Below are 16,346 nucleotides of genomic sequence, written 5' to 3'. Positions count from 1 at the left end.
CTCACAACGCATACATGTGGCCAAGGCCTAGCCATCAATATCAAGTAGCTATCGAGAAGGCCTGCACGGCGCACCTCGCAAGCACACGCCCTGGCCAACAAGATACCCATTCCCACCGCACACCCAGCATCATGCCCCAGACCCAGCGATTCCATTCCTCTTCCACCTCACCTCATCCCTGCACATCTAGCCAAGCCTTTCGCAGAACAGGCGCGTTCGATCAAGTGGGGTTTGTATCTCAGACACCTGCATACTTTAACTACTGTAATTCCGTTGTCCTTGTAGAGGCAGATCATTTTTCGCCACCGAGCTGGGCGTTATAATCGGCATTTCCGCTATGGTTGAGCTGAGTCTCTGAACAACGGGACGCCTTCATACGACTCGCTCTTTCTACCTGATATCTTGTGATCAAAGTTGGTAGATTCTCGCATGATGGCCGCTTTGCTTTAGTCGTCGTGGACGTATCAGGCTGCTCCACCGCAGGTCTTCTTCCACTCCAATATCTTCCCTCCTTGTCTCATCTCCTTTTTTAGTATGTATTATTCTTCTATGCAATCGTATCGTTATCCTTACCATTTAGGAGAAAAGGGGGAAGGGGGAGGGGGAGGGGGAAGGGGGGAGGCGGATTCGGTTTGTGGATAGCAGAAGCTAAGGTCGAGAGGGTGGAGGGGGGGTGGGGGGTTATTTATTTCCTGTCGAGGGCATCGAGGGTATACTTTTTCAAGGGGCGGGTAGGGGAGGAGGGAAGGGAGGGAAGGGGACTATGCCTTGTCAGTGTGACGCGTCACGACAATCAACGCGCATGCACACAAGAAGCTGGGAATATTTTGAGATTTGTCTGCGCATAGGGGATAGGGGTGGCGATGGAGAGTAAAGGAAAGGGGTCGCGAGAGGATGGGAGGGTGTTTTTGTTATGAGTTTTCAATTTTATGGATGCAATGGCTAAACGTCCCCCTTTTCTCAGCACAATCCGGAAAAGCTCGTATCCTCTGCCTTTTCATGATGGCAGGCGGCTTTTCCTGCTTGGCGTGTTAGCGTGGGTAGGGAATCGATCGTAGGGTTGACGTACCTCTCCTTGCCTTCGCCTCCACCATGGCATGCTGCCTCAGACTTCGTGGGTTCACGTGGGGTGGGCAGGCTGTCTGCCCTTCTGAATTGTCTCACGCAACGTAGAGTATCGTACATCAAGCCAGCTCCAGACGTGGCAATGTTTGAAATCAGGCTGGAGTCTGTGTCGTCTTCACCTTCTTGGCCGGGGGCGGCCCTGGCGACGGCGCAAAGGGGACAACCCCAGTCTTAAGTCTCGCCATGGCGAGTTTGTCCATCTCCTGCTTCCGGACCTTAAGGCCCCAGTCCAGAATATTGTCGAGATCGTGGTGAAGCGCGGCGACGTGGCCTGGATCATCGAAGGAGTATACGCGGAGCTTATGCATATGATATGTGTCTGTGGACGGTGGATGAACCAAGATCCAGTTCACATAAATTGTGGCTGATTCAGGCACAACAACCATGGTAAACACAAATGATTTCTCATCAGGTGTTGGCTTATCAACGGTTGGGATCTCGTCGTTGGGTTGAGTAGTGAATGCGCGGCGACATCGGCGGTCGTGCTCACACATTGTAGCGCCATCGCTAATACACTGATTCTCAGCTTCTTGGGGAGAGGAATTAATGCACTTGCACTCGCCCGCAAGAAAGGTATAGCAAGCATTGTCGCCACCTAATTGACAGCGGACATATCCGAGAATTTTTTTAAGATCCAAATCCATGTCGTAAGCAGACATATCAACGGAATAGGAGATATCGGGCTTCGGGTTTGAGATGCGCGGGAATGCCGCAATGACGGCTTTCCACATGTCTTGATTTTCCTCTGGGATTTTGAGCCGTGGTACATCGTCCCCTACGAATTGGTTATCCCATTTAGGGCGGAGGAAATCTTTGTGCCAGGCGCGGTCAATGTAATTGCGCGTGCCCGTTGTGTCGTCCACGGGCACTTTTCGTTCGAGGCCTAATAGCTTGTGGAAAACTTCGTGGAGAAAGGTGGCCTCATTTTCATTTTTATGGTATTGGATGACTTCTTGTACTTGTTCGGCCTTTGGGCCAGACCAGTCCGAGCCCCGTTTGCCATTGAGAATCTTCAAAGCTTTATCGATGACAGCTTTCCCAAGTTCTCTCGCGACAGGTTTGTCGATGTACATCTGATTCATGTCTAGGAGATTGCGCATCTTTAGTACTGTTGAAGCGTCCGGCATGCTGGAGGAGTCGCTCAAGAATGAGTGCCGGCTTGCTGCTCGAGAGTGTTGGGAGTCGTTCTCAGACTCAGCTTCAGAGTCTGCTTCGGAAGGTGGTGAGGTTGAGTCTGGTGAGAGAGAGCGCTTGCGAGTGAGGGTGCTGAGATTCTGGGAGGTGAGTGGTGCGATTGCCGCAGTGACAGGGCTTTGATTCTGAACTGAGCCGCTTTCTGATGTAGCTGATGTAGGACTCTGGTGAGGGAAACGAGTAGTCTGCATGACATTAAGTTGAAGACTTGGAGCGAAGGCGAGGTGGATTGGGGGAGTCTCACGTCGTTGTAAAGAAGAGAAGGAAAGCTATTGGGTGTTGCGACTTTACTTGCCTCGTCTACAGCTAGATGACTTTGGGCTGAAGCCAAACGATCGCGATCGTCAGGTGTCGGAATGGGCGCTTCTGGTGCATCAATCTGACGAGGGATGGTAAGCGAGTCAGTTGTAGGAGTAAGAGAGAAACATACAGTGGCCGGCGAGGAAGGAGAGCTCGAATGGTGACTCTCTCCCGGTACTTGATGATGATCAGAAGTGGGTGCAGATGCCATCACATCTGAGGAAGAAGTTGAACGATGAATGATGAGATTTGTACGACACTCGACTGCAGAAGTGAAGGACGCGCTAGGCGCGGGCGCTAACCCAAAGAGGGCAGCGCTTTCGAGGCCGGATTTCTCGGACTTAGTACGCTTGGGGATTCACTTCTTAATACGCGGTGCAGCTGTAGCAGTGAGGTGGAAATGGGAATAGAAAACCTGACGCAAGCTTCATGGCGCCTTCCCATGTCAGGTGACTTGGCGTTTTGGGCCTGAGGAAAAGCGGATTCCCAGAGAAGGTTAGCTCGAGGGCTAGAACTAAGGCCTCCAAGATCCGAAGTTCTCCCGAGATCGTTCCTGCCCCTCATTCCCCTATTACTCTCAACATTCAACACCACCTCAATTCTCCCCAGTAGTACGCCTTTTTCCATCATTGCCCTGTCATCTTTGCGCCCCTCATCAGCTACGCACCGTTCGGCTGCTTTCTATTAGCTCACCCAGCCCACGCAATGAAGCAGGGCTACTCAACGTGCGCCCCGCATCACCACCTGGACCTTGACATTGCAAACGCTGTCGCAGCCAGTCATGCCCCGCTGACGCCTCTCCATTTCAGTTATACATTAATATAAGCCTCTGACCCGTACGAAGTGACCTCATCAAACACGTCTGAATCCTGCAGAAGTCTTGCCATGGAAGCAGAGGGTGAGGTCTGCGGAGGAGAATGGAGGTAAGGGAGGCGCGAAGGGAAAGAATGACGACCTGCTACCCCATAGCCTTCCTCTCAAGGAAAGTACTGCTATCGATACCACTCCAACCATGACGAAAGCCCAAGATTTTCTACCTTTCACATTTGACAGGAGATGCGATGGCACCCGTCGTTCTCTGCTATGCCGAGTAGAAGCATCTGAATATCGTCCCAAACGGAGATACAAAGCCTGTAGTATAAGGTTGCAATTCCGTTATATCTTCGCCTCTAACTCCATTGTCATGCGGCATTCCTCTGCGTCCAGTAGCCGATCACGTTGTAGAAATACCTCCTTTCTGCTGTCTTTAGAAGCATTTTTTTGTTTATATAGGCTTAGTAAGCACGCCAAACTCGGAAGTCTACGTTCTGCAAGCCATTCCGATGAAGTGACCGAGGTACGGCAGCTCACAAAGCCGCTGGAGCACTGAGGCCCATGTACCAGGTACATCCGTCGAGCATGGTTTGATCAAGTTGTACCTCATTGAGACCGAGAGACCGTCGTGTCTGCTTGTGTTGACAAGCGTGTTATGCTCATCAAATCAGACGACTTGCGAGACTTGACGTCTTCACAAAGACTTCCTAAAGGTTGTGAATAAGTGAACGGCCTTCAATCACATGTCCAAGGACCCGTGGCTCTCAATGGCTAGTCCACGTTGTATCGCTAATGCGGCCATCTCGCCACTCGAATTCTCCCGAGAATCTGCGCCAGGTGCGACATGTGGGTGAATGACAATCAGCGCTTTCTCTGAGGAGACTCGACTCATGACCCAATCGCGCGGTCGCTCTTCTTTTTTGTCTCAAGCAGCAAATATTGCTCAACGTAGGAAACTTCGCGTTGATATTTGTTGGTCGTTCATTGAATGACTACGTCCACGTAAGACAAGTCATTGCAATTCCAAAGACAAGAAACTTGATGGGATTGATGAAGAGCTCCAGAAACCTATCAAATGCGAAAATTACTCAACTTCATTTGGTATGGTGTTACTTCGGCGGCTGAAGATACAGACTTTGATTTGTCACTTTAAACATCGTTGAGGGTCACAGTGACCAGTGTAGCATGGAGTCTCTTTGTACTCCGGATGCAAGGGTTTATGCTTAGCCTCAGCGTCGAGAAATGTCGATATCAGGTGATGGGCGATCGTCAGAGTTCGATTCGTACGCGCTGGTAAGCTTCATATATTAGGTGTTGCTTAATTATTGATTTGGCTTGGTTCACGCTAGAATACGCTGCAAATGTATCGAAGGCGTTGTCCATTGGCCTGCAACTTCTTCTGCAAGCAATGGGACTTCGGTGTGGTCGAAATTGCTTTAAATGATGATCCGAACTTCGGCTATCATCGGGGAGCAGTTGACCGCTTTAGTATCACACCACCATTCAAAGAGGTCCAATGATCGGTAAACAGTATAAGAAGGGCGTAGGTTAGTTCAAGCCGGGCGGCATATGCTCTGTCAATGTCCATCTCTTCCAGATATAAAGACTTCTTTTAGTACAACAGCTAAAATTCATTCTTCGCAACCGAATCTTTACAATATTAACAATCTCTCTCACTTTGATCCGTTTTTCAAGTCTTCTGTGTCTCTTCGAGATGCATTTTACCGGCTCCAATCTTGCCCTTCCCTCAGTGGCCCTTGCGGTCGGTGCAGCAGCATCTCCAGCACAATTGAATCGCCGAGTCACTATGACATGCCCACCAATTATGATAGCTGGGACCACCACCGTAAGTCGCTCTTGACATGCTCTCTTCCCAAAGCCTGTACTCTGTACTGTCGAGCCTAATCTCCCCATCAAAGAAGGCATTCAAGCTGATCATCAATCTATTATGAGCGTCAGCTGGATAAGCCTTTCCCCGTCTGTTGCGACCCTTATGTGCCGAGTATCGGCGATGATGGCCAGCTAGCTTGTGTGGGTGTCAAACGTGATGACCCTGCTGCAGCGTGTCCAAAGAATTATTTTCCGGCATGTTGTGATGATGGGGTAAGTCTTTCAACATCTCTGACGAGGAGTTGGCTTGTCCCCTAATTCTTCAATCTAAGACATATGACACTGTGCAACATAACACTATTTTTTTTGGGCTGTAGACGTCCAACCGAGACCTAGTGATGGAAGTGGTCCAACGAGCTAGCAGAGCTCACTGATGATTGTGATACGGAGTCATGTACTACTGTCGAATCGGACGGAGCGAGCGGTCATTACTTTGGGAACTGTCGTTAAGAGTATAAGGCTGGCGGCCGTGTGGTTGAGGATATACAGCCAGTCTAGGCTCCGAGCAGTGTTGTCACGTCGCAAGGGCTATTGATTGTAAGAAAGAAAATTGAGGTCAAACTAAGCCAGCCACTTATCAAATGAGGCATGTCTTCCGCTTTAGTTAGCGTTAGACCTGCCAATGGTGTCATGCAGAGCTGACCAGAGAATGTGGCAAGAAATACGCTAAGTCGAAGTCAGATGGCCAGAGTACTGACCTGGACCCCAGACTCCTTGGGGAATTAGGCCGCCCCTGCAGTCCGCATAGATCCTTCCATAGCTGACACCGAGTACCGGGCCGTGAGCCGTTCGGGATGTTAACTCCTTTTGATCCTTGATTCCCACCCAAAAGGGTGGTTCGAACAGGAATCAGTATACTATTCAACTTCTAGAGATCTGATCTCAAGTCGTTAATACCTCGCATCATCAAAGCTAGACTAGCGTGAATGGCTGAAATGGGCGGGATGAATGGGCGCGTTCTTTCGTGTATCTGGGGTTGATTCTTGGTTTCAACGTTAGCGAGATATCATTAAAAGGACCAGGAACTCTTTCTACGTCGCAATTGTGTATTCTGCAGCAACTCATGGGCAAAATATACAGCTCATACCCAATACATCAGCATCCAACGATAGCCTCGGCGCCTCCGCGTGCCAGCCCTCCAACTCTTCCTCCGACCTCTCCGGCCTCTTCCCCAGAACCGTACTTTCACCCCATCTAAATGCAAGCGGATATCGCCCAACAGCGGCACGTCCCATCTCTTTGAAACGTCTTCGTGCAGTATCGCCGACTTCAGCCCCGACTGTCAATGGTTCTGCGCTGCTGACTTGCACGTCGATCTTAGAGATTATGTGGGGGCTGACGAGAGGTGTGGGCGCGCGGAGAGAGATGCTAGTAATCAGTCTCGTAGTGCAGCCTTCTGTGCTATTAGGGATATTGTCAATAGTCTTGTTGTAGGAAGAGAGCTCATTGTTTGGATTGTGTGATAGTTTAACCAATACCCGGGTACTAATTAAATTTATGGAATTAAATTTATGTTAGATCTGTGACCACTACATATATATCTGTACGCAAATGGAATCCTAGTCGTATGAGTACTTTCTCGACCTCCTGTAGCATTTCGGCTGGTACTATCCAGATTGAGGATCGTGCCGAAATCAACAGCGTAAATCAGCCCACTCTCTATTCACTTCGTGGTGACGGCCGCTGCTCCATAAAGCTTATAAAGAGAGGCATGCATTGAAAAGCCTTCCTGGTCTAGCTCGACTATCCTATTTACCCTAAGCATGGGTTAATATTTTACGATCTCATCAACAGAGCGCTTGCCATGTAGGGAGGAGGTAGACCCTATCTAGTATCAGTGTAAAACCTTGCCGATGTCCTAATAGTGCTCGCCAAAGATACGCTACGCCAGCTGCAGATCTCGGAGTCTAATAGTGACACGACTAGCATATACTACACCAAAATTTGTATCCTCAGAAGGGGATATAGTGTAAATCCCTATTCGCGTAATCCTAAGCACACATCGTCTCGCTATTAAACTTAACGTTGAGGCCTCTTAGAGTCCAACACTACGGAGATTGGACACACCACGCGCTGAAGGGGATGCGCTGCTTTGCCAGATCTTAGTGCAGCTCCTTAGCTAAAATGTCCGTAGCACGAGGCACCCGAAAGGCATTTCTGCTAGCTACGTCTGGATCGGACAAATGGCTGATATGTCGGCTCCAGCTCCACGCAACCACAAGAGTCTGGACATAATCACTGAGCCCAAGGGGAAGCCAGCGATCAAAAGACTCTGTAGTAGCCAGTAAGCATAGCCATGTCACAGGTCTATCGCTAGGACCTCAAATCAGACAACTGCCGTAAATGCCTCCAAACTTGTGCTAGTTCAGGTGATAGTGATAGGTTTATATCGCCTTAGTGGAGGGCGCCTCGCCATCACAAATACTACATATTCTCTACAGCCATTCTCTTGGCTAAATCGGCAGCAACTCATCAGCCCAAATCTGTTTTTCAATAATCTATTGCATCAGCTCTTCTTCCCCATCACGTCACAATCACCGTTCCCTAACAATCTGCCCGCACATGTATCAATCACCCTTCACTCCCTATGCCCTCCATCTTTCACCGCAGTGCTCGCTTCCAACATTCTCCTCGCCATCCTATGCCTCCCCTCCTCACCCCCCTTCCCCCGACTCTCGTCTCCCAATTCCTAGAGATATATCCGACACACCCTAATTAGCGCATCACAACCCCTATATCCCTCTTGGAAAGACTTGTGTGGTATCTGGAGACTGCTTGCATCATACGTAGCAGGCATACGCGCTTCGAGCCGTCACACAGTATACTCAGCAGCGTGGCGCGCATAGGATCCGCTAGTCTCCAATTACATAGACATGCGTGTGCAGCGGGAAAGAGAGAGCGAGTGACACAAGCCACTGCACTCGCGGGCGAAGTATGAGGTTATTAGGCACGGAAGGGAAAGCGAAGGAAGAGTGGCAAAGAGAGGGGGAAGGGAAACAATGCAAGCTATCACACTCGCGAGCGAATGACAAGGTTCTGAAAGAAAAGAAAAGGGAAGGGAGGGGATCATGAAGGAGGGAAAAGAGGAGAAGGGGAGGGGATGAGGCGGGGATGGGGAAATAACGCAAGCCGCTACCTTCGTAAGTAGGCAAAAGGCTTTACAGGATGAGTGGGAAAAGTGGGTGGTATCGACCTGGAAGGGACATAGTACGCAACATAGGCGGCACGGAAGAGTACTTCTTGATGCAAGAACTACCTAAGCCAACAAGCCGGCGATGAGATACCAGGAAATAGCGCCCGAATCCATACAAGAGCACCGACTGAGCGCAATTAGTCGGGATACGCTAGTAAAGAGGAAGCTCATATCCTGCACGCAATGGAAGAATAGGGGTAGGAGAGTTTGTCCGTTAAATCCGTAACCTCTATGGTGTAGTGATTACAGCTCGTATTTCAAATGCACTTAATGCTTGTGGGGAAAGAGCGATGAGAAGGTATGATATTCATGAATAGCTTGGCTGCGCCCTTCGTACTGGCGGAGAAAATGGGGCTATTGCTCCCTTTGTTCTCTTCATTCTTTATCATCAGGTTCATCCCAATCAACCCACTTATTCTTTAACCCTTTTCATCTAACTGTGCTCGTCACTTACGACGTCTTGAAAAAAGTAGTGATCACTCGCCTCTTTGCATTCTGAGTTCAAGCAAGAGCTTTTAAGACGCGAATAATAGGTGATTTGGCGGATGTTTCTTTCATATCAGGCGGGAAGCCTCACTCACGACACGCCGAGACGGTCGTGGCTTGGAATTGTGCTACCAGCTGAGATGGAGGTAGATAATGAGGCATGGTGCTCAGATCTAAACAAGTTGAAGGGAAATGGTTGGCGGACACTTTTTGAAGTCGTAGGCTTCATATCGTATACCCTTCCTCAGGGGAATCAAACTCAGAAAGGCAATCATGAAGGCAAGCAACGGCTTCATCATGTTGAGATTATAAGGCGAGATGCTACGCCTTCAGTCGGCTGGTCTTTGATGTGCATTTGACTAGTAAGATGAGAACTGTAAGGGTTCCAGTCATGATATCTGTTTTCACCTTTTCTGCAGTGAAGTTCGCTAATGCTTTTACATATTCACGACTTAAAGCTATGAACCAATCGCGTGGGCTCCCTCTTCGCAATCGATAACCTGCCAACAAAGCACAAAACCCCCAAGCTGCTTTTCGAGAACAGCGGTGTTGACGACTTGCCGATACAATCAAGTATTTGCCGTTTCTATGACGAGTATCAGGCGACTTACGCAAACATTTCATCAGTTCATCTTATAGACCAGGCTTAATGGAAATCTTTACAAGGCAAATGACGGCGCTGTCAGTGCCGCCGCCTGGATATCCCATACTTTGTTCTCTTAACTCGACGCTGGATTCTTCTATTCAACTACTGTTATCGGCATTCAGTGTGCTTTTGAAAATCTGGCCGCTGCTCTATCAACCCCTCGAGTTTGTTTCCCAATATTCAACGCATCGACATAGATTACAATGACTATGTCACCTAACTCATTCCTATCCCTCCCACGAGAGCTACGAGACGAAGTTTACTCTTGCGTCTTCACAGGCACCCAGCAGCAAATCATCCGATGTAGCAAAGCGGGCCGTATTTCAATAACGCCACTGCCCGTCGAAACGGGGCTTCTCCATATTAAAGCCAGCAATCTCCAATGTGTCGCCGAAGCTCGAACAAAATTCTTCGATTCCTATGTTTTCAAACTGTCCTCAAAACATCCGACGATTACACGTTGTATGCTTGTCTCCAGCGGGAGCAACCATCGTCCAATTCATGTCGAAATGAAAAGTTACGTCCGCCATATCAAATTCCTTATCAGAAAAGATGAGGTGAGGATCTCAGAAAAGAGCAACATGAATGTCTGCTGGCTAACAAAGCGAAGGTTGATACAATAGGCATCAACAGCTTCTCCAGAAGATTTCAGTACCTAGACTTGTATACGAACCTTCAATCGCTGCAATTCCGTACCCAAGCTATTACTCCTCCTCTCGCGCGATCTCTAGGTCCCTTTAGTAAGAGTCATACACGTCGCATCATCAGCGTCATCGCAGATACCGCCAGGAGTCTCGCAATCCAACTAGGAGACAAGCTACTGTTCAAAATAAGATTCTTGGTCTGGAGGAACGCTTCACCAAATTCCATCGGACCATCGTTTGAATACATCCAGATCGATGGGCCGTATTCCGCCTTAGATAATGTATTCACATCGTTGCTTTAGAGGAACGAAGAGGACTTGAATCTTGAATTCTGAGAGAGCCTGATGCGGCTTGATGTCGGTGGGCAAGTACAGGGGGCCGCTTTGTTTGTTTAGACTTCTTTAAATCCTCACTTTTTTATTGTCTCGTCTTGCTACTGGCGACTCCACAGTGTCCAAATTCTTTGAGCACGGCATTGAATTATCGTTGGCGAGGCCGTCACCACATACTTACGTCTAACCTCAAGCAATTTGCAGAAGTTTGATATTCATTACAACACAGTACACAAATGGGGTAACCAGTGATACTAAGGTATGACTAGCTACCTCCATGAGATACTTTTCAGTGGGAGCACGCAGCGTGGATTAGATTTAAGCAGAGAAATTAAGGAAGAGCTTGTGAATGCGCGGTTACGCAGTCGTCATGCAATCATGAGGGGTCTTACGGGCTTGTACACTGTAACCTCGTGCGTATCTATCTCTCACCTCGCACCGTGCGAACTTACAGCGTCTACTGGCTTTTCTTAGTAAAGCATAATCCCAATCAACCCGCAAATTCGAGAAATTGTTTCTTATCACCAATTGTCATCATTGGTGCAAAGGGTAATTCGGAATCGGAGACACTGCAAGCAAGCTCGGATAGTGGGAGTAAGGAGCTTTGAGCAAGGAGGAATACAAAAGGTGGATTGAGTTTGCAGGAGCGGTTTCTAATGCAGCTCTAGTAATATGAATCTGTATCTTGTGCGCTAAGGGGGAATTCATAGGTCCGCGACCTCAATCCCATCCTCAATCTCACGCGTCTCCAAAAGATCTCTCCCCATCCTGGCCACTCTTGCGGCCCCTTCGCCCGCCCCATCGCCCGCACCAGCCGATTTCCACATCGTCGAGCGAGCCGACTGTCCAACTATCATAACCTCAGGTCACTGGATGTACAACCTAACCGAGGAAGTTTTATCTCTCACAGGCAATGTGCGCCAAGAATCTGATACGCTGCTTACGATCACGCCCACTCCTGCTTTGGCTGCAAGGATTGACGACTTCGTCGAAGTCGCTGAAGGTAGCGTGAATAACACTATGAAAAGCCTGACGGACTCCATCAGTGCAAGTGTCCGCGTGGTGGAAGGGTGTAATTGAGATATTTTTGCTTCGTGCTGGATATTAGGAAGGAAGCGGGCTTGTAATGGAATGGGGGAAAAGGGAGAAAGGGGGAAAGGGGGAAAGAGGATAGTGTAGGTTAGTGAGTGATAGTAGCTTTAGTGTCATTAACTTGTGAATGGAAAGACGCTATTTTATGGTCTGCAGTGCACTTGTGTGTTCATGTGACTGGCGGGGAATTGGGTAATTAAGTCAAGAAGAGGGTGGGAAACAATGTCAAATGGTTGCATAAGATCGCGAAAGATACAAAACGACTTCTTTGCTTCCTTTGCCATCTTCACATGAATTAGCAGTGAGGCTATTTAATGGGAACGGTGTGTTAGGCTCGAGCCTATACTTCCTTTATATAATCCTTTGTCCGAGCATCACCGCCACGGCGGAACTAACTCGTACCATCCACTAGAGACAATCGTTTCCAAAAGAGGTAGGTGCGATCATCTAGAATATAAGCAATTCTATTACAAATATCCCTATTACATCCCACTTTGAACTAGAAATGCATTGGCTTTTCTCGCTTGCCACAAGACTTACCAAAGAAGAGGGCGGAGCAGAGAAGAAAACAATAGAGTCCAAAAGCTTATTGGATTCTTAGGAAACTACCTAGAACTTCTACAAGAGACTAAATTCATGACTATAAATGTTGAAGAGGGTGAGCGAAGGTATACGGAGGAAAACATTACATTCGCCCTTAGTTCTAATCTATAGACACACTATTCAATTTAGTATCTTTTTAATGACTAAGAACGAGCAGAGCGGGCCATATCTCGCAAGTGGTCGTATATTCGGCGATGACCACCAATTTGATTTAGGGGTTGAAAGAATCCCGCCGCTCGTCAGTACTAAAGTGCTTGCTAAGTGTGGTACACCATTTCTCCTTGCAGGCGGGATGATATACACATAAGAGCAGTCAGGTCCCCTAATTCTCAAATTATCTTCAATTGATACAGTCACATTCGCAAGTTTTTTCTTCTTGCAAGCCATTCTTTTTTATAGACTAATGAACATCAATATCCCTCAGTCTATGCTCTATCAACATCAACTTCTCTTCTAATTGGCTCAATCATTTAAACGCTATACACTTCCATATTCTTCTGACATCCGCCCTAGCTCTCCTATCGCGATCTTACAAGTTACCACAACCACCTATCCCAGTCCCCACATTATTGAACAAGACCTTTTCGGTAATGCTCTAGATCAGGCCGTAATGCCCCTTGCTAGAGTCCTCGCCGCAGGCCTCGAAATTGTGAGAAGACAATTCCTTGATGTTTCGTCTTTCAGATGATAACTTTAAAGGGCATCTAGACGAGGTGCAGGCTGAGTCACTGACCATTTTGATGTTTCTCCTCATCTATGCTGTAGTTCCTCCATACGTTTACGACAATATCTAAATCATGATGCAACGCGTGACAAACGCACTTGGAACTGGGAATGGCATATTGCCCTAGTTTTACTTCAATGACAACGATAAGGAAATATTGGTTAAAGCACCCACGTCCTAGCAAAACAAGAAAACAAGAAACAAAGTGCATTTGACATGATAAATCAACAACTTCAATACTGCCGCCAGAATAGCCTGCAGCTGGGTTCTGTCCTCGGGCCTGCTGCTGCATTTAGACTCTCAAGATCTGGACATGACTGTGAGCAAGAATTCGAACTCTTCAATGTTACAAGAGCTCTATTATGTCCCTAAAGTATAAAGCAGAAGCACGAGCCAATTCTCAGCCGACCACTAAAGGCCAAGGGAACATTGGAAAAACGTATGGCACACATAGTGAAGACCTGAAAATCGAACATCATAATGCTAGACCCAGATTACAAAACACATAATCAAATCTACGATGCAGGAATTCGATGTTTTGACCTGGCGACGCAGCTGTACGACTCAAGCGGACTAGAAGGACCAAACAATCGGTCAAGGCTGTGTAATCACGTGTCCTACTTCTTTTCGCAAACGGCGGACGCACTAAAGCACATCAATGGTAAGCGCACCTTCTTTTCTTCGACGTGCGCTTGACTAATAAGACTAGCTAAGTCCTTCTTAAGCATCAGTCTAGCCATCAAAACAGAGGGGGAGGTACAAGGTAGAGAAGACGAAGAAGCAGCCAAGCCAAAGAGAGTTAGTAACTTTGGATATCGAATTCCAAACCATTACACCATAGGTCACAGCTCTGAGAATGGTCGGGGAAAACGCCTGCTGTTTCACAATTAAACCCTCTTTACGTAGCAACAAATATACAAACACCACACCGGGAGAGTACAATAGAAGACAATAGATCGGCTTCCGGAATTCCAGAGCTAATAGAAAGTCCAACGAAACTCGCGCAACTTCGGGCTGTATGTCCTCCGGGCTTCTTATGGTCCCCCACTTTCCGTTACCCTCAGTCAAGATTCAAGAGAAGCCCCCACTTCCCCTGTCCATCCGTCTTCCTCCACGCAATCGAAAGTGGGGGCGAAAGCTCAAAGAAATTGGTGATGTTGGGTTTGCAGTGAGTCGAGAGCGCAAGGCAATATGGGGAGTATCTTACGCCCTCTGCCTGACAGCATCACGCCCTTCCCCAGTACACCATCCGGAAGGTTCACTATAAGTTGCGGATGGCTAATATATACCAGGTCATATGCAAAGGGAGATTAGACATCATATCCAGGTGGTTAAGGTAGACACTTAATCGTGTTCAATCGCTAAAAGTGCCACAGCAGTCATAATGCATTTGTCTCCATAGACAGCCAACTCTAACCCGCCCACACACAGGACCACGAGACGCTAAGCACAGTCTTACATGTTTAGCGATAGTCACCGTGGAGCAAACACGGCTCCGCATTGAATCCCCCCACTCCCCTCGGGTCGACCCACAAACACTCCTTCACCCATCAACATGCGCCATGCGCACCCCCCCTCCCTATTCAGCCCCAAATATAAAATGCGTAAGTTCCGGTCCAACAACGCTAACAATGGCTTCAGCCTCAAGACTCGCCTTTCCAAAAAACTCCCTCATCTTCCGGCTCGAGAGCTAGATCACTTTTGATAGTAGAGTCGACAAGGTGCTGCTTGTAGTCGAACTCTTCTTAGAGCTGACTCCAGGTTTGAGGTTATCTTAGGAGGCTGGGGGAGCGCGGCCGCCTAAGGTTGACATATTGCTGCGGCGGAGGTATTGGTGAGGAGGAGACTGAAGGGCCGGCGGAAATAATTGAGGACGCTTTTCCTTCTTTGAGAGGGGCGGGAGGGTTGGGGGTAGGCTTTTGGTTGGATGAATGAAGATTTGGGAGGGGTTTTGTATGAGGGTAATGTTCTGTTCTTTCAAGGATGCAGGTGTTACGCGGAATAGATGGCTAAAGGATGAATGCAAGCACCATGGGAGGAATGACTGCCTAGATATATAGAAGATTCGCTGACTCAACCTTGGTGTGAAGCGCCCCAATATGCCAGATAAAGAAAGGGTTTTCAGCCTTTTGTAACGATCACGTGCCTTTTGCCTGTTCAGCCGGCACTGGGTCTCAAAATGATCAAGCTTGAGCGTGCTCAGCCTATCTCAGACCAAAGGTGTTTGTGTACGAAGAAAGCGCCGGGTTTGACTTGCAGATCGCCTCACAGTACGCTAGTATTGCTTCATCTTTACGTCAAACCCCTCAACAACACATATTGTGCCTGCCAATCATAGGATATCCCATAGTACCAATAAGTACTATTAGCGTTAAGGCAATCATAGCCTACTTTCCTGCACCCCCAACCCCTCAACATCTGATTCCCTAGACAAGCGCTACGTTATATGTGAAGAACAGCAGACAAGCATTATAAACTAAATATATCATCCTAGAGTGATGCCGTATGTGGTCAGGAACCTACATAAAGTGAACAACAAATGCTAAGAACCATTGATACTATGATTCAATCACCGTAACATGTGCTTATTAAGACACATCCATCCCCCAACCTCCCCCCTTCACCCCCCTTCTAAGCAAAGTACGCTCCAAATCACTCCTCCCCACAGACTTCCCGTACACCTCCCAATCTTTTCACCTAACCCTTTACCACATATCAATGTCAACGTCAACAGCCAATGACCGTGTATCTGCCATGACTCATCAGATACCTCATCGACACAGCTACATTTACCACCCCATTAAGCCCGCAAACACCTCTATTGATGAAATAGAATAAGGGCCCCGATCTATCGCTGCTCTGTTAGCTAGGCTTGTGGTTGGATGCAGTCAGGCTGTAGTGCTGAAAAAGTGCTGGGATGGGGAGAGTGAGAATAGGGAGGGCGAGGGCGAGGGCAGGGAGGGGAAAGGGGGGACGGAGGATTTGACGATGCATGGTCACTTGGTATGGATTAGTGATCTGTTGGATATGAGTAGAGACGGGTTGATAGTGTCGATTTGATGAGAGGGTTCTTCTTTGAAAAGGTTGTGCTTATAGGTTAAGGAGAGGGATGTTCGATTGTGGGATTGGGAAAGAGGAGAGGGAATGCGAGATTGTTTGTGGACTTGGATGAGTTACGAGCACCTATTTTTAATGAATTACTTGCGCACTAGTGAGGTGCAGTCTGCAGCCCATTTTGATAGGATACAGGACTTCATCGGTGTAGTCTAAGCGGATGGGTGTGTCTTTGGCAGGCTGTGAGGTG

General features: G+C 48.0%; 1 protein-coding gene across 1 annotated transcript; it reads right to left on the bottom strand.

Moving 5' to 3' along the window:
- Positions 1–1,217: 1,217 nt before the first annotated feature.
- KY384_000033 (uncharacterized protein) lies at positions 1,218–2,510 on the bottom strand (the record flags this gene model as incomplete). The annotated part of the gene is made up of 1 exon (XM_044808571.1): positions 1,218–2,510. The coding sequence occupies one exon, from the start codon at positions 2,508–2,510 to the stop codon at positions 1,218–1,220; it is 1,293 nt and encodes a 430-aa protein (XP_044665723.1).
- Between the last annotated feature and the right edge of the window lie 13,836 nt (positions 2,511–16,346).

Source organism: Bacidia gigantensis (assembly GCF_019456465.1).
Source record: "Bacidia gigantensis strain McMullin 20006 chromosome Unknown contig_34, whole genome shotgun sequence".
Taxonomy (NCBI): Eukaryota; Fungi; Ascomycota; class Lecanoromycetes; order Lecanorales; family Ramalinaceae; genus Bacidia; species Bacidia gigantensis.
Note: the sequence above shows the minus strand (reverse complement) of the source record. Positions and strands in the feature narration are given on the sequence as shown.